General features: G+C 34.8%; 1 protein-coding gene across 2 annotated transcripts in view; it reads right to left on the minus strand.

Moving 5' to 3' along the window:
- dync2h1 (dynein cytoplasmic 2 heavy chain 1) overlaps nucleotides 1–18,291 on the minus strand; it is a 277,874-nt gene that overhangs the window by 222,412 nt on the left and 37,171 nt on the right. For both annotated transcript variants that reach the window (NM_001423300.1, NM_001423299.1), the window contains 7 exon segments: nucleotides 1,592–1,797; nucleotides 2,637–2,786; nucleotides 4,704–4,831; nucleotides 6,389–6,504; nucleotides 7,189–7,316; nucleotides 16,990–17,218; nucleotides 17,601–17,740. In NM_001423300.1, the coding sequence (NP_001410229.1) occupies nucleotides 1,592–1,797; nucleotides 2,637–2,786; nucleotides 4,704–4,831; nucleotides 6,389–6,504; nucleotides 7,189–7,316; nucleotides 16,990–17,218; nucleotides 17,601–17,740 (1,097 nt within the window).

Here is an 18,291-nt window from a genome sequence, read left to right on the forward strand (position 1 = left end):
AGATGAGAGCTCTGCTAGTCGGACTTCTCATCAAGCATCTCCCGCTGGATCTAATCTCACTATATTTATTAAACGTGATATTTCATTCATCTTGTTGTCTTTATCTAACGACATATTCCCTGACTTTGGTCTTTTGAATATATTATTGTTCTCAGGTAACGTGTTTTGGCTAAGCGCAAAGATAAGTTAATGATTAATGTAAGCACGTAGCCTACATTCTGTATATTGACTGATCGCTTGCCTTTGTTTCCTATAATGTATAAACTTATTGTATGTTATACTTTTATAATGGCCATTATCGATTATTAAAACTGATATTCAGCAAAAGAGAGGGTGTGTTTCGTATTTTCACTGAAATTGAAAGGAGAAAGTTGTTATCGGCTGTGTTTTGTTATAAATATCCACACAGTGAAGATGACGCTCATATATGCAGCATGATGTCTCAGCATTTCTGCTTTCTGTTAAGTTGCTAATATTAAAATGAAAATAGGCAGTTCCTTATATCATGTTTACATTTTATTGTTGAGAAAGTGAAACAACGTAGCCAGGGTGATGTGAATGAAGTTATACAGTACACTGCTCCCTTTGAAGATTTACCCGTGTCCTCGGTATAGTCTGTTTTCCATATCAAACCGAGAAGAAGAGACTGCAGCCTTGATCAAACTTGCGAAGTCTGAACTTATAAGGAGAGCATGCAGGACTGAACTGTGAGTGTAATTGTACTTAATATTGAGGAAATGCCCCAATCAAATAGGCAAATGTCTGCAGCCCTGCCTCCGTTTTCAGATGTCTCCGTTTTTCCATCATCCACACTGAGACGGAGCAGCAGCGTTTTAGAATGAAAACAGCCTCTCCAGCGCTTTCGAAACGCTCCGTTTTCGGCGCTCTAAAACTCTGGCGTTGTGTGGACGGATGACGTAAACGTAGCAAAACTTATGCGTTTTAAAACGAAAACGCATTAGTGTAAACGGGGCCTAACACAGCGGATGCCGTTCTAGCTGCAACACATCACTGGGAAACACCTATACACACTCATTCACACACATACACTATGGACAATTTAGCATGTCTTTGGACTTGTGGGGGAAACCGGAGCACCCGGAGGAAACCCACGCCAACACGGGGAGAACATGCAAACTCCACACAGAAATGCCAACTGACCCAGTCTAGGCTCGAACCAGCAACCTTCTTGCTGTAAGGTGAAAGTGCTACCCACTACGCCACCCCTATTAAATTATATATTTATTATAGATTTTGTGGCTTATTTACTTTTATTTGACAGCACAATAAATGACAGTAAATGAAGGAGGAGAGAGTGTGGAAAGGATCAGGAAAGGTCCATGAGCCTGGTTTCGTACTCCGGGACTGCGCTGTTGTGTTGTACGTCGGCTCTCTAATCACTCTATCAGCACCGACAAGTTTTTTTCAATGATTTTTAGAACTATATAATTTTTGAAATGTGAAAATCACTTTTATAAGGGGTTTACACACCGTTTTGTGGCAACAGTGTGTGAATATATCCAGCCTCTAATAGTAAAAATGTATAAATTATATAGTTTAATTTAAATAATGAAGAATGATCGAGACATACATGAGTTTTGTGCGAGTGTTCTCCAGCTCGCTGAACTCGGCCTGTCGCTCCCGGATGATCTGAACGCATCGCTGCAGAGCCTCATGATCTCCAGCCTCGATGATGTCATTTCCGGGTTTGAGCTGATCCCAGCGCGCTCTGAACTTCTGCAGGTCCTGCTGGTAAACCTGAACACGAGATTCCACGTTCCCTTTCATCACCTCCACCTGAGAGACGATTTACAGATCAAAACTATTGCCAAATACACAAAATAATGCCGTTTAACAACTTCTTTCTGTTTTAACAACTTCAAAGTTTTAGTTTTAATGTTGGCATTATTTCCATATTTCAATTATTTTGTTTTAACAAAAATAATAATAAAACACAAACTAAAAAGAAAAAAAAATAGAAAATAAAAACCTAAAATTAATTACAAACATTAATAGATTTGCATTTTCAAAGTAATATTTTCCAGAATTATTTTTTTCCATTTTAATTGGCTATATTTGTGCTAAATTTCACAAATACACACATATTTACATATACACACACATATTTTTTTATGATTATAAAAAATTTATTTTAAAAATGACATTAAAAGTCTTTTCATAAAAAAAGAACAAAAAAAGTATTAAAATTACAATATTAAAACAAAAATAGAAAACATGAAGCTAAAATTTTATTCAAAATATAAATACATTTGTATTTTTATTCAATTAATGACTATTTAAATGTATTAGGTAAAGTAATAATAAATTTCCTGAATTATTTTTGTTTTTTGTCATTGTAATTAGGAGGCTTTATTCTATACTTTTACTATATTTCCAGATTAGTTGTAGTAATTGAATTACCCAATTATAAATATTTTTATAATATTATTTTTATTAACTAATTATAAATAACTATAAATATAAAAATTATTATCAGTGAATACAATAAAAATGGCAAATATAGAAATAATATTCCCCTGCTTATTACAGAAATAAATAAATGTTTGTTTTAAATAGTTTTAAATGTGTGTGTGTGTGTGTGTGTGTGTGTGTGTGTGTTATTAGTGTGTCTGTACCTGTTCTCTGATCATGAGCTGATGACTCTCCATCATGAGTTCAAATTTGTCCCATTTAGCTCTGAGGGAGCTGATGGTGTCCAAACCTCCACCTGCCACCGAGCGCAGCAGCCTGTTCTTCTCCTCCGCCTGCTGGAACTGAGGCAGAACCTGCACACAACATCAAAACAACATCAGCACGACATTCACACAAGACCAACGCAACAGACACATATTTGGTTAAAGTCAGAATTATTAGCCTCCTTGAATTTATTTTTCTTTTTTAAATATTTCACCAATAATGTTTAACATATTCAGGAATTTTTCACAGTATTTCCTATAATATTTTTTCTTCTGGAGAAAGTCTTATTTGTTTTATTTCGACTAGAATAAAAGCAGTTTTTAATTTTTACTAAACTATTTTAAGGTCAATATTATTCGCCCCCTTACGCTTTTAAATGTCACTTTAAGCTGAATACTAGTATCTTAAAAATTTCTAGTCAAATATTATTTACTGTAATCATGGCAAAGAGAAAATAAGTTATTAGAAATGAGTTATTAAAACTATTATGTTTAGAAATCTTCTTTCCGTTAAACAGAAACTGAATATACAGGGGGACTAAACATTCAGGAGGGCTAATAATTCTGACGTTGTAATAACATCACACACTCAGATCTATATGTGAAGCAGAAACTGTTTAAGCCAAATCTAAACACAAATAGTGGTTGGGTGTTTTAATGAGACTCATATTTGAAGGAACAGTTTACCAAAAAAATGTCAAATTTGTATAATTTTTTCACCCTCCATTTACAAACATGTTTATTTTTTCTGTTGATTACAAAAGAAGACATTTTGAAAAATGTTGGACACCTGTAACCATTGACTTCCATACCATTTTTCCCCTACTTTGTACAGTTGAAGTCAGAATTATTTGCCCCCTTTTGATTTTTTTTTTCTTTTTTAAATATTTCCCAAATGATGTTTAACAGAGCAAGGAAATGTTCATAGTATGTCTGATAATATTTTTTTCTTCTGGAGAAAGTCTTACTTGTTTTATTTCGGCTAGAATAAAAGCAGTTTTTAATTTTTTAAAAAACTATTTTGGGACAAAATTATTAGCCCCTGTATGCTAATTTTTTTTAAAATAGTCTACAGAACAAACCATTATTATACAATAACTTGCCTAATTACCCTAACCTGCCTAGTTCACCTTATTAACCTAGTTAAGCCTTTAAATGTCACTTTAAGCTGTATAGAAGTGTCTTGAAAAATATCAAGTAAAATATTATTTACTGTCATCATGACAAAGATCAAATAAATCAGTTATTAGAAATAGGTTTCTAAAACTATTATGCTTAGAAAGTATGCCCTCCATTAAATAGAAATTGGGGAAAAAAATAAAAAGGGGCGCTAATAAGTCAGGGGGGGCTAATTATTCTGACTTCAACTCTATGTTAATGAAAAAGGATTCAAACCACTTGAGGGTGAACGGAAAGTCAATTTTTAATTTAGGGTGAACTGTGCCTTTAAGACAATCTTCATGCTACTAGTTTTTTTTATTCATAGGAGAAGATTTTTTTTTTCTTATTGCAAAAACAACAGGCCATTACAACAAATAGAAATACAAAAACTGATAGAAGTATAGTACAAGCAATACAAATAATGCAACAAGTGAAATGTAACAATTTTAAAATAAATTTAAAAAAAAGGTAAAGCAAAAGAAAGACAAAGAGAGAGAAAAGGAAACTGAAAAATAATAAAATAAGGGCACATGACAAAAATAAAACTAATGCAGAATATTAAATGAATTGTTGTGAGAGTCTGTGATGGTTTTTAAATACAGCTCGAATTCACTTACATTGAGTATGATGGCATTTGTGTATAAAAAAACATTCCAATAAATAAAATAAATGCAATAAATGCAAAAAAAGTTGAATTAAGGAATTGTTTTTCTTTAATATAAAACCACAAAACAACATGTCTATAGCTTAAAGAAAAATCACCACAAACCTTTTGTACAATTAGAGAACTCACATCAAACCAGAAAGAGTTAACTGAGCTGAATGAGGGTGTTGGTGATGCCTTACCTCAGGCTTTTGTGTCTGTAATTGGCTGTGTTTGGCATTAGCCTCTCCGATCTCATCGATGCTTTCAGGACGCAGGGATAATGTCTCCATCGCCCCGTTTACAAACGAGTCTATCACCTGAATGTGACCTGAACACACACACAGAAAAAATCTTTGCATGGGTGAAAACACAAACGCAACCATCTACGGCCAGCAGAGGTCAGTACCGCTCCATCTAACTTCAAGTACTGATTATTTATATGAAGGTACTTACATATATTCCTAATTCACTGTATTATGTACTAGTACTATGATTGTATACACTAGTTGTGGCAGTTTTATTTAGTTTTTTTCAGATGTATTTAGTTTTTAGTTACTTTATTGCTGTAGTTGTTTTGAACTTGGTGTTTTTACTTGTATTTTTGTTTTATTTCAGTTTGTATGAAAATCAATATGTCTCATTTTCTTTTCTGATTTATTTTCCCTATTGTTTCTTTATGCATATACTTTTATTTTGTCAGGTTTGCTAAAATTTTTATTCATTCGTTCTTTTTCCTTCGGCTTAGTCCCTTATTTATCAGGAGTTGCCACAGCAGAATGAACTGCCAACTTATCAAGCATATGTTTTACGCACTCAGTGGCAGGTGGAGGTTTGGACACCATCAGCTCCCTAAGAGCTAAATGGGACATGTTTAAGCTTATGATCAGGGAACAAGTACAGAGTACAGACACATCAATAATAACACACACACACACACATTTTTAAAACAAATATTTCTCTGGAATAAGTTGTGGAATTGCATGACCATATCTTGTCTTTGTTTTATTTTACTAGCTAACAAAATGTCATTAAAAATTAAAAACATTTAAATATTTATAATTAGTTTATAAAAATATTATTATCAAGGTAAACAAATTATTGCAACTAAGCTGGAAACTTATTTTGTAATTAATAAAATAATAATAATAATAATAATTCAGGAAATGTATTATAATTTTGAGCAAAATATTGAACTTTTAGTGTATTTTTGTCCTTTTTAGTTTGTGTTTTTATATAAAAGTATATATTTTTATATTAATTAAGTCATTTTCCTTTGGCTTAGTCCCTTTATTCATCAGGGGTCACCACAGCAGAATGAACCACCAACTATTCCAGTATATTTTTTACACACCCATACACACTCATTCACACACACGCTCATACACTACGGCCAATTTAATTTATTCAGTTCCCCTATAGAGCATGTGTTTGGAGTGTGGCGGAAACCGGCGCACCTGGAGGAAACCCACGCCAACACTGGGAGAACATGCAAATGGCAAGAAGGTCGCTTGTTCGAGTCTCGGCTGGGACAGTTGGCCATTCTGTATGGAGTTTGCATGTTCTCCCAGTGTTGGCATGGGTTTCCTCCGGTTACCCCCACAGTCCAAACACATGCGTTAGGGGTCAATTGAATAAACTAAACTGTGCTGTGTTGTAGCTGGAAGGACATCCGCTGCGTAAAACAAATGCTGAATAAGTTGGCGGTTCATTCTGCTGTGGCGACCCCTGATAAATAAAGGGACTAAGCTGAAGGAAAATGAATGAATGCATAAATGAACCAGCCTCGTTTCAGCTTTATTTAAAGTACAATAATGTTTACTAGTTTTTCTGATCAATAAGAGTGTGGAGTGTAAGTGCAGAGTGTGCATTGTGTGTTTTTTGTTACCCTGTATGGATCTCCTGAGAGACGCCAGTAGAGCATCAAACAGCCTCTGGATCAGGTCATCCACAGACACTCGCACAGGCTCACAGTTCACAGTGATGCAGTCCACCTTCTCTGAGCTGAACACACACAGTTTTGCACACAAACACAGTTAAACAGACCAACACACACACACACACACACACACACACACACACACACGCGCACACGCGCACACACGCACGCACACACACACACACGCACGCACGCACGCACACACGCACACACGCACGCACGCACACACGCACGCACGCACACACACAAACACACCCAAAAAAAATAAGATGCATGAAGTTTAACAGCATACAGTATACAGCATACAGTATATTCCCACACACACACACACACACACACACACGCACACACACACACACGCACACGCACGCGCACACACACGCACGCACACACAAACGCACGCACACACAAACGCACGCACACACGCACGCACGCACACACATAAACACACCAAAAAAAAAATAAGATGCATGAAGTTTAACAGCATACAGTATACAGCATACAGTATATTCCCACACACACACACACACACACACACACACGCACGCACACACACACACACACACGCACACGCACGCGCACACACACGCACGCACGCACACACAAACGCACGCACACACAAACGCACGCACGCACACACATAAACACACCAAAAAAAAAAAAAGACGCATGAAGTTTAACAGCATACAGTATACAGCATACAGTATATTCCCACACACACACACACACACACACACACACACACAGACCTGGGCAAGCGCTCGGCCTCTTTTCCTTTGGCTTTCAGAGCTTTAAAGTTTCTCTCCCAGTCTTGAACACTATGAAGATGTTTCTCCACCAGAACTTCCACATCCACCTGTCCCACAACCACCCAATCCTGAACACACACACACACACAAAACATAACATTATTATACATCACATTCTGATGACAAACACATCTCAAGAGGCCTCACACACAGAAGTTCATACACATTTAGATAGGATCATCCAAACCAAGATTGCAGCTTTTTGAGTTTTACGATAGCATTTTTATTAGCTACATTTTGACATAATTTGTTGAGTTAATGATATTAAATGAACAGGTAAAATATATAGTTTGAATGCACTGTAGTCCATTTATAGCCCAATATTAGCTTTTCAGTTCTTGCATTTGCATTTAAGATCTAAAAGTACTTTAAGTTGTATTTTCGTGTGAGGATTATCCGGCTGGACAAAACGTGTGAGTGTAATGAACAGTGTTTAACCACAGAGCGCATTATTTGCAATCTTTGAAAAGCCTATGGGAAAATCCTATAGGGATTTTATCGAGGGAACCAGTTTTATGCTAGCAGCTGATTCGCCTACAAAGTGACGTCATAGTTCCTCCACTCTATTCTCTTAATGAGTTCTGGGTGTGTTTCGAGTATAACGTGCATTGAACCAATCAGAATCTCATCTCCCATTCGCTTAAAGAGCCAGCTGCATAACGCCATGGTGCATTTGCTATTTACATGGCGAAGTGTGAAAACTGAACGCTTTACTAGGGAGAAAACATTTAAACAGAGCTTCTGCAGCGCGAGGATAAAGAACGAGCCTCCTCCATTCAGCCTCTTTACTTTTAATCTTTACACCTTTACTTTGGTGGAGGAAGGAAACGGTGGAAACTCACTCCACTGAAGACATCCATTAGCCCACATATTTCATTTAGTTTGTTAAGCGCAAAGATTTGATTCAAAACTATTTCTAAATTCAGTTCTAGTTTCCAGCAAACCAATAAGTAAACAATAATAATGAAGTGTTGAATGAGTTATATCCAAACACACATCCTGTTCATATGCCCCATATGGTGATGCAGACATCTCCAAAACCTGACAGGTGGACAAATCTAAATGAGTTTTTATTAAAACAAATATAAACATGCAGATTGCAGATGCAACATTACACAAAGTGGCGCGAAGGGATTTGCTATTTAAACAATGTGGTGCAAAATGAGAAAATTAGGGTTGCGTTGGTCTGAAAATAGCAACAAATCACGCCAAACACGCCTTATTGCACTGGGTGTATGATAGGGCCCTTAGTCTTTAAAACATTACACTGCAAAAAATGCTTTTCTTGCTTAGATTTTTTGTCTTGTTTCTAGTCTAAATATCTAAAATTTCTTATATCAACAAGAATTTTCTAGACAAGCAAAACAAATTGTCTTGTTTTGAGAAATAATATGCCAATATTAAGTGAGTTTTTCCTTAAAACAAGCAAAATAATCTGCCAATGGGGTAAGCAAATTAATCTTGTTTTTTTCTTTTGACGTAAGATTATTTTGCTTACCCCATAGGCAGATTAACTTGCTTGTTTTACGGAAAAAATTCACTTAATATTAGCATATTATTTCTCAAAACAAGACAGTATGTTTTGCTTGCCTAGAAAATTCTTCTTTATTTAGGAATTGTTAGATATTTAGACTAGAAACAAGACAAAAAATCTTTAAAAAAAAGTAAGAAAAGCATTTTTGCAGTGTAAGAATGAGCAAAAACATGTGCATATATTCTGGTCCTGATTGGCTGTTTCCTTTCTCATCTCGACTCCGCCCACTAGTGTTTATTTTCAGCTCTAGATTCAGCTTTAGGCCGCTGCAGCTAATAGCAGAACAGCATCTACTGGGGAAGCGGGGCTAAAGATAGTAAGGCCCCATTTGATTGGTCAAATTTAGATAACAACAAGTGCATTAATTAAATGTGATATCATCAAACATGTCTGCGATACATGTGACATGTACTATTATAGCCATAATGATAATTTTGCGATATATTGTGCAGCCCCAGTTAGGATTGCTGAATAAACTCGCCAGCATTAAAAAGGAAGTAGCAAACACTTCCTGTGTCTTTTGTTTTTAGTGTCAGTGGTGATTTTAAACAAGCCCTGATGCAAACTCATCTGCAGTTTGTCCGATGCTAACAACAGTTAGACAATTACCCAAAGAAAAAATAACATAAAATAATATAGAAAACACACACATACACAAAGTAAACAAAAGCGGCCAAATTTTACAACCCAGAACATCCACTCATGACAAACAAACATTGCTTTACTTTGTATATCTTATTTCTATATTGTATTTTTTGTTTAATTTTAGTTGAAATTATGAAAAAGAGATGCTTTGTTATTTTTATAGCTTATGTGTAATATTTGTTTTATTTAAAATTTAGTTTTAGTATGCATTGTACTTATAAACGTAAAATTTATCAAAAAAAAAAAAAAGAAATATATATATATAAATATATATATATATATATATATATATATATATATATATATATATATATATATATATATATATATATATATTATTTATTAAACATATTATTTAGTAAAACAATTCCAAAGTTTAGGCCTGGCAATCAAAAACACAAAATCACCATTTAACTTTAATCTGGATCTTAAAAAAAAAAAAAAAACAGTTCAAGTTTCTTATCAAAAAGTAAGCGTTAAAGAAACTCATTCATACAGACACTATATTTATTCTGGAACAGTCTCAATGTTTACACATAGTGTTGCAAATGTTCCCTTCTGATATTAGCCACATCAAAAACTCCACTTCATCAAAACGAAATAACACAAGCTCACAAATAACACATTAGCTCTCTTTCTAAGGAAGTCAAATCAAATGCGATGTCAGATTAGAAACTCTCGGTTTTGCTTTGTACATTATTACTGTACAATATATAATTTGAGCACCGATATCACAAAGCGTGTATCTGCAATAGTCACATCGCAGGATTAAATTATTTATGAAAGATTAAAAGATAAAGATATTATTAAATATTATTATTATTATTTATACAATGATGATTTTTTTTTTTTTTTACATTTGATCATTTTCTGTACTTGATCACTGTTAAGAGTCCCATAAAAACATAAAGCACTGTTCATTTATTTATTTTTGTATTGTAATTTATTAAAGTTTATGCAGATGCACTTCAATAAAAAAGTAAATCCAAATGATGAAATCTTAAATAGAGCTGTTCAAGTTATCTGGTGTAATAATTATATACCTATTGCGATATACACTTACTGGCCACTTTATTAAGTACACCTATTTAACTGATCATTAACGCAAATTTTTAATCAGCCAATCACATGGCAGCAACTCAACACATTTAGGCGTAGACATGGTCAAGACGATCTGCTTGTGTTAACACTTGTTATAACCAAGGTAAGTAGAATAGCATCTCTGAAAGCACAACATGTCCAACCTTGAGGCGGATGGGCTACAGCAGCAGAAGATCACACCGGGTGCCGCTCCTGTCAGCTAAGAACAGGAAACTGAGGCTACAATTCACACAGGCTCAACAAAACTGGACAGTAGAAGATTGGAGAAACGTTGCCTGCTCTGATGAGTCTCCATTTCTACTGCCACATTGAGATGGTCGGGTCAGAATTTGGCATCAACAACATGAAAGCATGGACCCACTGTTGTTGACCATGTCCATCCCTTTATGACCACAGTATATCCATCTACTAAAGGCTACTTCCAGCAGGATAACGCACCATGTCATAAAGCGTAGTCCATCTCAGATTGGTTTCTTGAACATGACAATGAGTTCACTGTACTCAAAAGGCCTCCACAGTCACCAGATCTCAATCATAGATGTGCAGTCGATAAATTTGCAGTAACTGCATCAAGGTATCATGTCGATATGGACCAAAATCTTGTTAAATTTATCTCATGAAGGATTAAAGCAGTTCTGAAAGCAAAAGGGGGTCCAACCCAGTACAAGTAAGGTGTACCTAACAAAGTGGCCAGTGAATGTATATTATAGCAAAACAAAATATTGTGCAGCCCGACAATAGATTGTTGGTTGGGTGCATTAATGAAGTTCTGTTGAAGTGTGTGTGTGTGTGTGTGTGTGTTTTGTCAGTGTAATTAAAACACCAGCTGCTCCGTCATCAGACATCTGCAGTGAACAGACCAGCTTTCCCAGCCGCTGCTGAAGAGGAAGTGTTCGCTCTGCTTCCTCTCGATGTGGGCGCTGAAATCAGAAGTGAGTTAGTGCGCAAGTGGGCCGGGAGTCCCCGAGATCATATTAAAGAGCCGCAGGAACAACCTTCAGTATATCGAGTGAACAAAACCACAAGCGAAAACAGACAGATTTTCAAGAACGTAGATCTGTAGAGGCTCCAACACAGCAATAAAGAGAGGAGAAGGGTTATATTCGTCAATAATGAGTCAAATGTCAAATTTAAAAGGTCTAAACCATAGTAATCTCAGACCGCTGTAATTCACAGATGATGTCTAATAAATTGAGGATCTCTGCGGATGTGTGTATGTCTGTGTGTGGGTGTTTTTACGGTGTTTTCTAGAACATCCCTGTTCAAAAATGACCTCAGTTCATGACCTTTATGTGCTAAAATTCCCTTTCCTGGTGTAATATTTGAAAATAATCGGAATCCACCATTTGAGAGTTGATTGTCCAAACCTTTATTTAGCACACTGGTGATCAGTAACACACTATATTACAGTAATGACTCAATTGTATATTGTTATTGTGGGCACATCAAAATACCGTAAATTATTCTGCCACTGAACTAAGCTTTCTTTAGAGCTCACTTTATCCAAAGAAGAACAGTCAGAGAGAAAAAAAACCACGAGAACAATTCATTTCTAAGAACTACTGGTCTGCTTTTATTCACCGAAGGCACATTAAATAAATAAAGTGTCAGTAAAAATGTGTCATATGTAATAACATTAACAACTGTGACTTAGGCATACACAAAATATATAAATATGAGTATAATAATAACTCTTTTTGTTAACATAGCATATATCAGGTTAACCAGTTAAACTCTGCTGTTATTTTGGGATTTCCGGCTGGATTTTGTCGACCCAAATTTAAAAGCTTCCCAAATCTACATGCAGAGGTGTAAATGCAAAAATTTGGTATCATTTAAAAAAAAAAAAAAAACTTTTAAATTTCATAAAACACTATTGAAAGTGTTTAAATATCTGAATATGTCGTCTGTGTTATAATAAACACCTAAAAAAAGAGGTGCTTTTTGTATTTTTTTTTTTTATAATCTCAAATTTGAGAGTGTACCTTTTAGGTTCTGTGTGGTCTAGGCTGCTGTAATTAATTTTGGTGGTTCCTGTACATGTCTGTAATCATAGGAAAAAATAAAAATGTCTCCACCATAATCTATGCAAAAGTTATTGTATTCCAACTGATGAGAGGTGCTGTACAAGCCACAGGGAGCGATCATTGTTTTCATATTTCACTATTCTTTTGTTTGATTAAATTGATGACAGCTGTCTGTGCTGTCTGGGGCTGCTTATTGATCATGAATGTATTGTTTTCACTTCTGCGCCATGGAAACACCAAGATTCATTCAACAACTGTTTGATATGTGAATATAATTCAGTAAAAAGAATACTAGAACTGTATGAGCACCGGCAAGAGCTTTCATTTGAGCTATAACTTGTACATGTGTCATATGAAAAATATGAAAATGAATCAATGTAAAATACCTAGCTCGGGTATCCAAAATACTGTGTATTTAAGTGCAAATAACTTTTTATACAGTAAAATAAAAACCAAAGTGATGCATATGTGTATAAAATATAGATTCTACACTTTAAAACAAAACCACTTAAGAGGTCTGGTGCAATGCTAGCCCTTTAAATCTGAAAGCGAAAGTTGATGACGTCACTGACCCTGTACCGGGTCCACGGAGGTTAAGTGGTTTTTAAAAGATCCACTAATCATATTAGTTATTAAAATACTGTTACTTTATTTAAAATCAACATTTCCCTCAACTAATTCTGCATTGCATTCTGGGATTGCTTTATATTGTAAAAATACACAGTACCATAAAAAAGCTTGGTGTCTGTGGACCTGTTTTAACTCCTCTGATCATCTAGACGTCATTTATTTGATCTGAATATTGTCGTAATATTATGTAAAACTGTAATATTGAAGATAAAAGATATTGGAATGTTAAGTCTATAAATGTGTTTGTTTATATATGCACTTGTATGTATAGAGGCAGGGCTCGAAATTGCGACCATTTTGGTCGCATATGCGTCCGAAATTTAATCTATGCGGCCTCATAATATATTTGGGAGCATTTGTGCGACTGCATATAATAGTTGTAGTGCGACCTGTTTTGATTCTTCTCTAAAAACATGCTGAATCGCTCTTCTCTGTCACTGTATTGGTTAATATTAGCTGTCAATCACACTTTCCGCAGTCAGATGACAGGGAGCTTTTGTGACCGCGGGAAATGCAAACGGCTAAAGCGTGAAAAGTACACAGGTTTACAAATTGATCCCCCAGCTGAGGTCAATCGAGTATTTTCAGAGAAGGTGCACAAATCTGGATGCGTTGCATTCACTGCGTGTTCAGCGCTAATGTCTGCTAAATGTAAAATTTAATACTGTACACATCGGGCCCTATCATACACCCAATACGCTTAATACGCATAAAATATCTTTAAATATATATAGGATATAATAAGAATAGATATAGTATATAAATATAAAGGATTAAAATATTACAAAACATTATTTTCTAGCCTACATAAATATGAAAAACCACTGCTTTTATGTCTTCTTCATCTCGGGAGGCTTTTTCAGTTCATTCATGACAATTTGCTTTTGTATAATGTTATTATTATTAGCAGTATTATTTATTATATCCATATTTATATTTGTTTTATTAAAAACAAGCTTAGATTTGCCCACCTGTCAGGTTTTAGACCATATGGGGCACAGCATGTGTTTTAGGATATAACTCAGGTTTTTGACCACACTCCGTTATTATTGTTCATTTATTTGTTTGCTGGAAATTTGAACTGAATTTAGAAATAGTTTTGAAACGAATATTTGCGCTTAACAAACGAAATTAATTATTTATAGACTAATTGATGTCTGTGCGTAAAGGTTTCCCTATCCAAGAGCGAATGTGAAAGTAGATCCATTATCTCTCATTCTCACGCAGTAGATGCTCTGTTCAACTGTTTTCTGTTAAAAAACTGTCAACTGTGAACTGTTTGCTTGTAAAATGCTCATTTTTTCCACTTAGACTTACTTTGCGTCCTGTAAATAGCGAATGCGCTCTTGGCGTGACGCAGCTGACTCTTAAAGGGAATGGGAGATGAGACTGTAATTGGTTTATTCTCAAAACACAACTATAACTCATTAAGAAAATAAACTCAACCCTTTTAAACCATGCGCCGCGGCGCAAGGCAGATTTCCCGTCCTTAAATTAGCAAAAACGCGTCCTGACACGCTCTGAAAGCGTTTGCGCCCTGCGTTTTGCGCTCTGCGCATGGACCGTCAAAATTGAGCCCATCATCTCCAAAGAAGCTCGCCTTTACTAAGTTTACACTGAAACTGCGGCTCATAACAAAGAGCAGTATTGCGCCAGTGGTCATCGCGAGAATCCTGCTCTGCCTGCTTATAAATCGGTGCGGCTGACTCGCCTGCTTTTCACAAACACAAAAAATGAAGATCAGCTCACAATAAGACTGAGCATTTAAAATGACACAAACCTAAACCAAAACTTTTAAAGAGTGATAGAAGTGAGACTTTACTTTGTCCGTTCGTTCTTGAGATGTATATTATTTGGCTATTTAGTTACTAATGACTGTTTTGCAGCTCTCATCCTTGAGTTGAATAATATATTATAGTCTTTAGTTTGTTTTGTAGCAGAAATATTATTTATTAAATTGACATGCATATTAAAACAATAGTGCAAAATAAATATTACTGCAATGCTTCATTTTTATTGTAACAGACTTTTTATAGCAGATAACTTACATTCAAGCACATTCTAGGCAGCATGATGATGAGAAATGTAATTCATTGTCTCTATTATTGTCATTTTTATCATTATTAATATTCTATAACTATTAGACATTAATTTTGGAATTATTGCACACAAATATCAATGTCATCTCAGCATTAGTTAGTTGTTTCTTGCTTTTGTTAGTAATAATTGTTAGTAATAAATATTGTAAAATAGAATAAATCCCTTAAAATACAATTTGTAATGGTGCTCATTCATTTTTTAGTGGGTGCTCCTACATTTTTTTTTTTAAATTTCCTAAATATTTGAAGTTGGGAGCACTGGTGCTACCAAGTAAAACAGTTAATTTCGAGCCCTAAGGGGTATGAATAATTTCAGGTTTGACTATATTATTGAACATATATATGCAGTTGAAGTCAGAATTTTTAGCCCCCCTGACTTATTAGCGCCCCTGTTTATTTTTTTCCCCAATTTCTGTTTAATGGAGGGAAGATTGTTTCTGCACATTTCTAAGCATAATAGTTTTAGAAACCTATTTCTAATAACTGATTTATTTAATCTTTGTCATGATGACAGTAAATAATATTCTTCTATACAGCTTCAAGTGACATTTAAAGGCTTAACTAGGTTAATAAGGTTAACTAGGCAGGTTAGAGTAATTAGGCAAGTTATTGTATAATGATGGTTTGTTCTGTAGACTATTGAGAAAAAAAATAGCTTAAAGGGGCTAGTAATTTTGTCCCAAAATAGTTTTTTAAAAAATTAAAAACTGCTTTTATTCTTGCCGAAATAAAACAAGTAAGACTTTCTCCAGAAGAAACAATATTATCAGACATACTGTGAAAATTTCCTTGCTCTGTTAAACATCATTTGGGAAAATATTAAAAAAAGAAAAAAAAATTAAAAGGGGGCAAATAATTTTGACTTCAACTGTACATTTTACATTGAATATATTGATGTTTTACAGCATCATTCCTTCGATGTCAACCGATCCTTCAGAAATCATTTTAATATGCTGAATTGACAACAAAAATGTCTAATACGTTTCAATTTTTCAAGATTCAGTAAATAAAACATTCAAATGAACAGATTTAATTTGAAACTGAATCTACGGCAACATTATAAATGTCTTTACTGTCACTTTTATTCAATGTAGCGCCTCCCTGCTGAAAATTATAATTTTCTTTAAAACACAAACTTAACCAAAACTAACCATATTTGTTTTGTTCGCTCGCATTGTTGTTTTGTGCTGAACAATTCATCTGTGCATGTCATTAAGATAAGAAAATAATTTGCCCTTTTGATCTAAAATTGAAATCTGCAAATGGACTTCCTGTTTGTGTTCAGGTAAATTCTCAGATTAGGTCAGTCAGAGGTATTGGGCAGGACTAACATACTTAAACACTTAAAGCAACTTAAAGTGTCAGTTCTGAAAACAAACAGAAATGTTGTCAGCTCATGAATAAAAAACTAAAACTAGAAGGAGAAGTCTATTAGGGTGTTATAACTCTCCTAAAACCCATTTCCAGATCTTTCTGAAAGAATTGCCTACTTTAATACATCCAATCAGCTTTCAGTAGAAAAAACAAGCCACGCCCACTGTTTTCTCATTTAATATTCCGTTTCTCTAGGAATTGCGTCACAATAAGAAAAAAATTAATAAATAAGAAACAGTCGTAACTTCTGGTTCATGCGGACTTTAAACTACTGTGAATTAGTAAGCACTGGTGTATTCATGAGTAGGGTTTAAAAAGAAGTCTGCGGTACCTTAAACTTGTCCAGCAGGTGTGACAGTCGACTGAAGAGATGTTCAGCTTTGCTGAAGATAGTCAGGAAGCCGCTGGCGTTGCGCTCAATCATCCGGGTGAATATGGGCTCCTCGCCCGTCTCACTCACTCCTTTAAACTGGTTTGGGATGCTGATGAACCTTTTCATCTCACGGTAGTACTTGGCTCTGACCTCCTCGAATGCAGGACGAAACTGCAGACGACCCTGCCTGAAGAAAAACATCAGATAAGTGAGTAAATGACTGGATGGTCTTTTGAAGAAAAACACACACACGCACGCACGCACACACACACACACACATTTATTAAATATTATAAGACATTAATAATATTATGTAATTATAATTATTATTAATATTGATATTATAACAGCTATTAATATTATGAGAATGCACAAAATTTTAGTTTGGCGTCTTGTTAAGGATAGAAGAATTATTTCTCTGATTGTTTGTTATGGAATATATCAGTGCATTAAGTTCCTAATGTAACACAGTGATTTTGCACTTGTTGGACACAAGGAAGTATAGATTCTACATTTGGTCACTAACAGAGATCCAAATAATTAAATGAGCAGAAGACATCAAATCTTACTTGAAGACGAGGTCGATGTTAATTTCTGGCAGGTTCTTGTTGAGGGCCTCCAGTCCCACCTGATACTGATGCTCCAGAGCTTTATACAGCTGATGGTTCCAGTGCTGCCGCCAGGCCCTCATGTCTCCGGCTCCAAAACCCTGAACACACACACACTTACAGTTGAAGTCAGAACTATTAGCCCTTCTGAATTATTGGTATATTGTTTATTTGTATACCCTGTATATTTCTGTTTTTTCAGCACATTTCTAAACATAATAGTTTTAATAACTCATTTTTAATAGCTGATTTATTTTATCTTTGCCATGATGACAGTAAACAATATTTGACTAGATATTTTTAAGACACTAGTATTCAGCTTAAAGTGACAATTAAAGGCTTAACTAGGTTAATTAGGCAAGTTAGGGTAATTAGGCAAGTTTTTGTATAACAGTGGTTTGTTCTGGAGACAATGCAAATCCAATATTGCTTAAGGGTGGTAATAATATTGACCTTAAATGGCTTTAAAACAATTAAAAACTGTTTATACTCTAGCTAAAATAAAACAAACAAGACTTTCTCCCGAAGAAAAAATATTATAGGAAATACTGTGAAAATTTCCTTGCTCTGTTAAGAAATATTGAAAGAGAATAACTATTTCACAGGAGGGTGAATAAATTCGTATATGTATAATGTAAACGAATGTACAAAA

The sequence above is a fragment of the Danio rerio genome, chromosome 15 (genome assembly GCF_052040795.2).
Source record: "Danio rerio strain M-AB ecotype USA chromosome 15, GRCz13ab, whole genome shotgun sequence".
NCBI classification, from domain to species: Eukaryota; Metazoa; Chordata; class Actinopteri; order Cypriniformes; family Danionidae; genus Danio; species Danio rerio.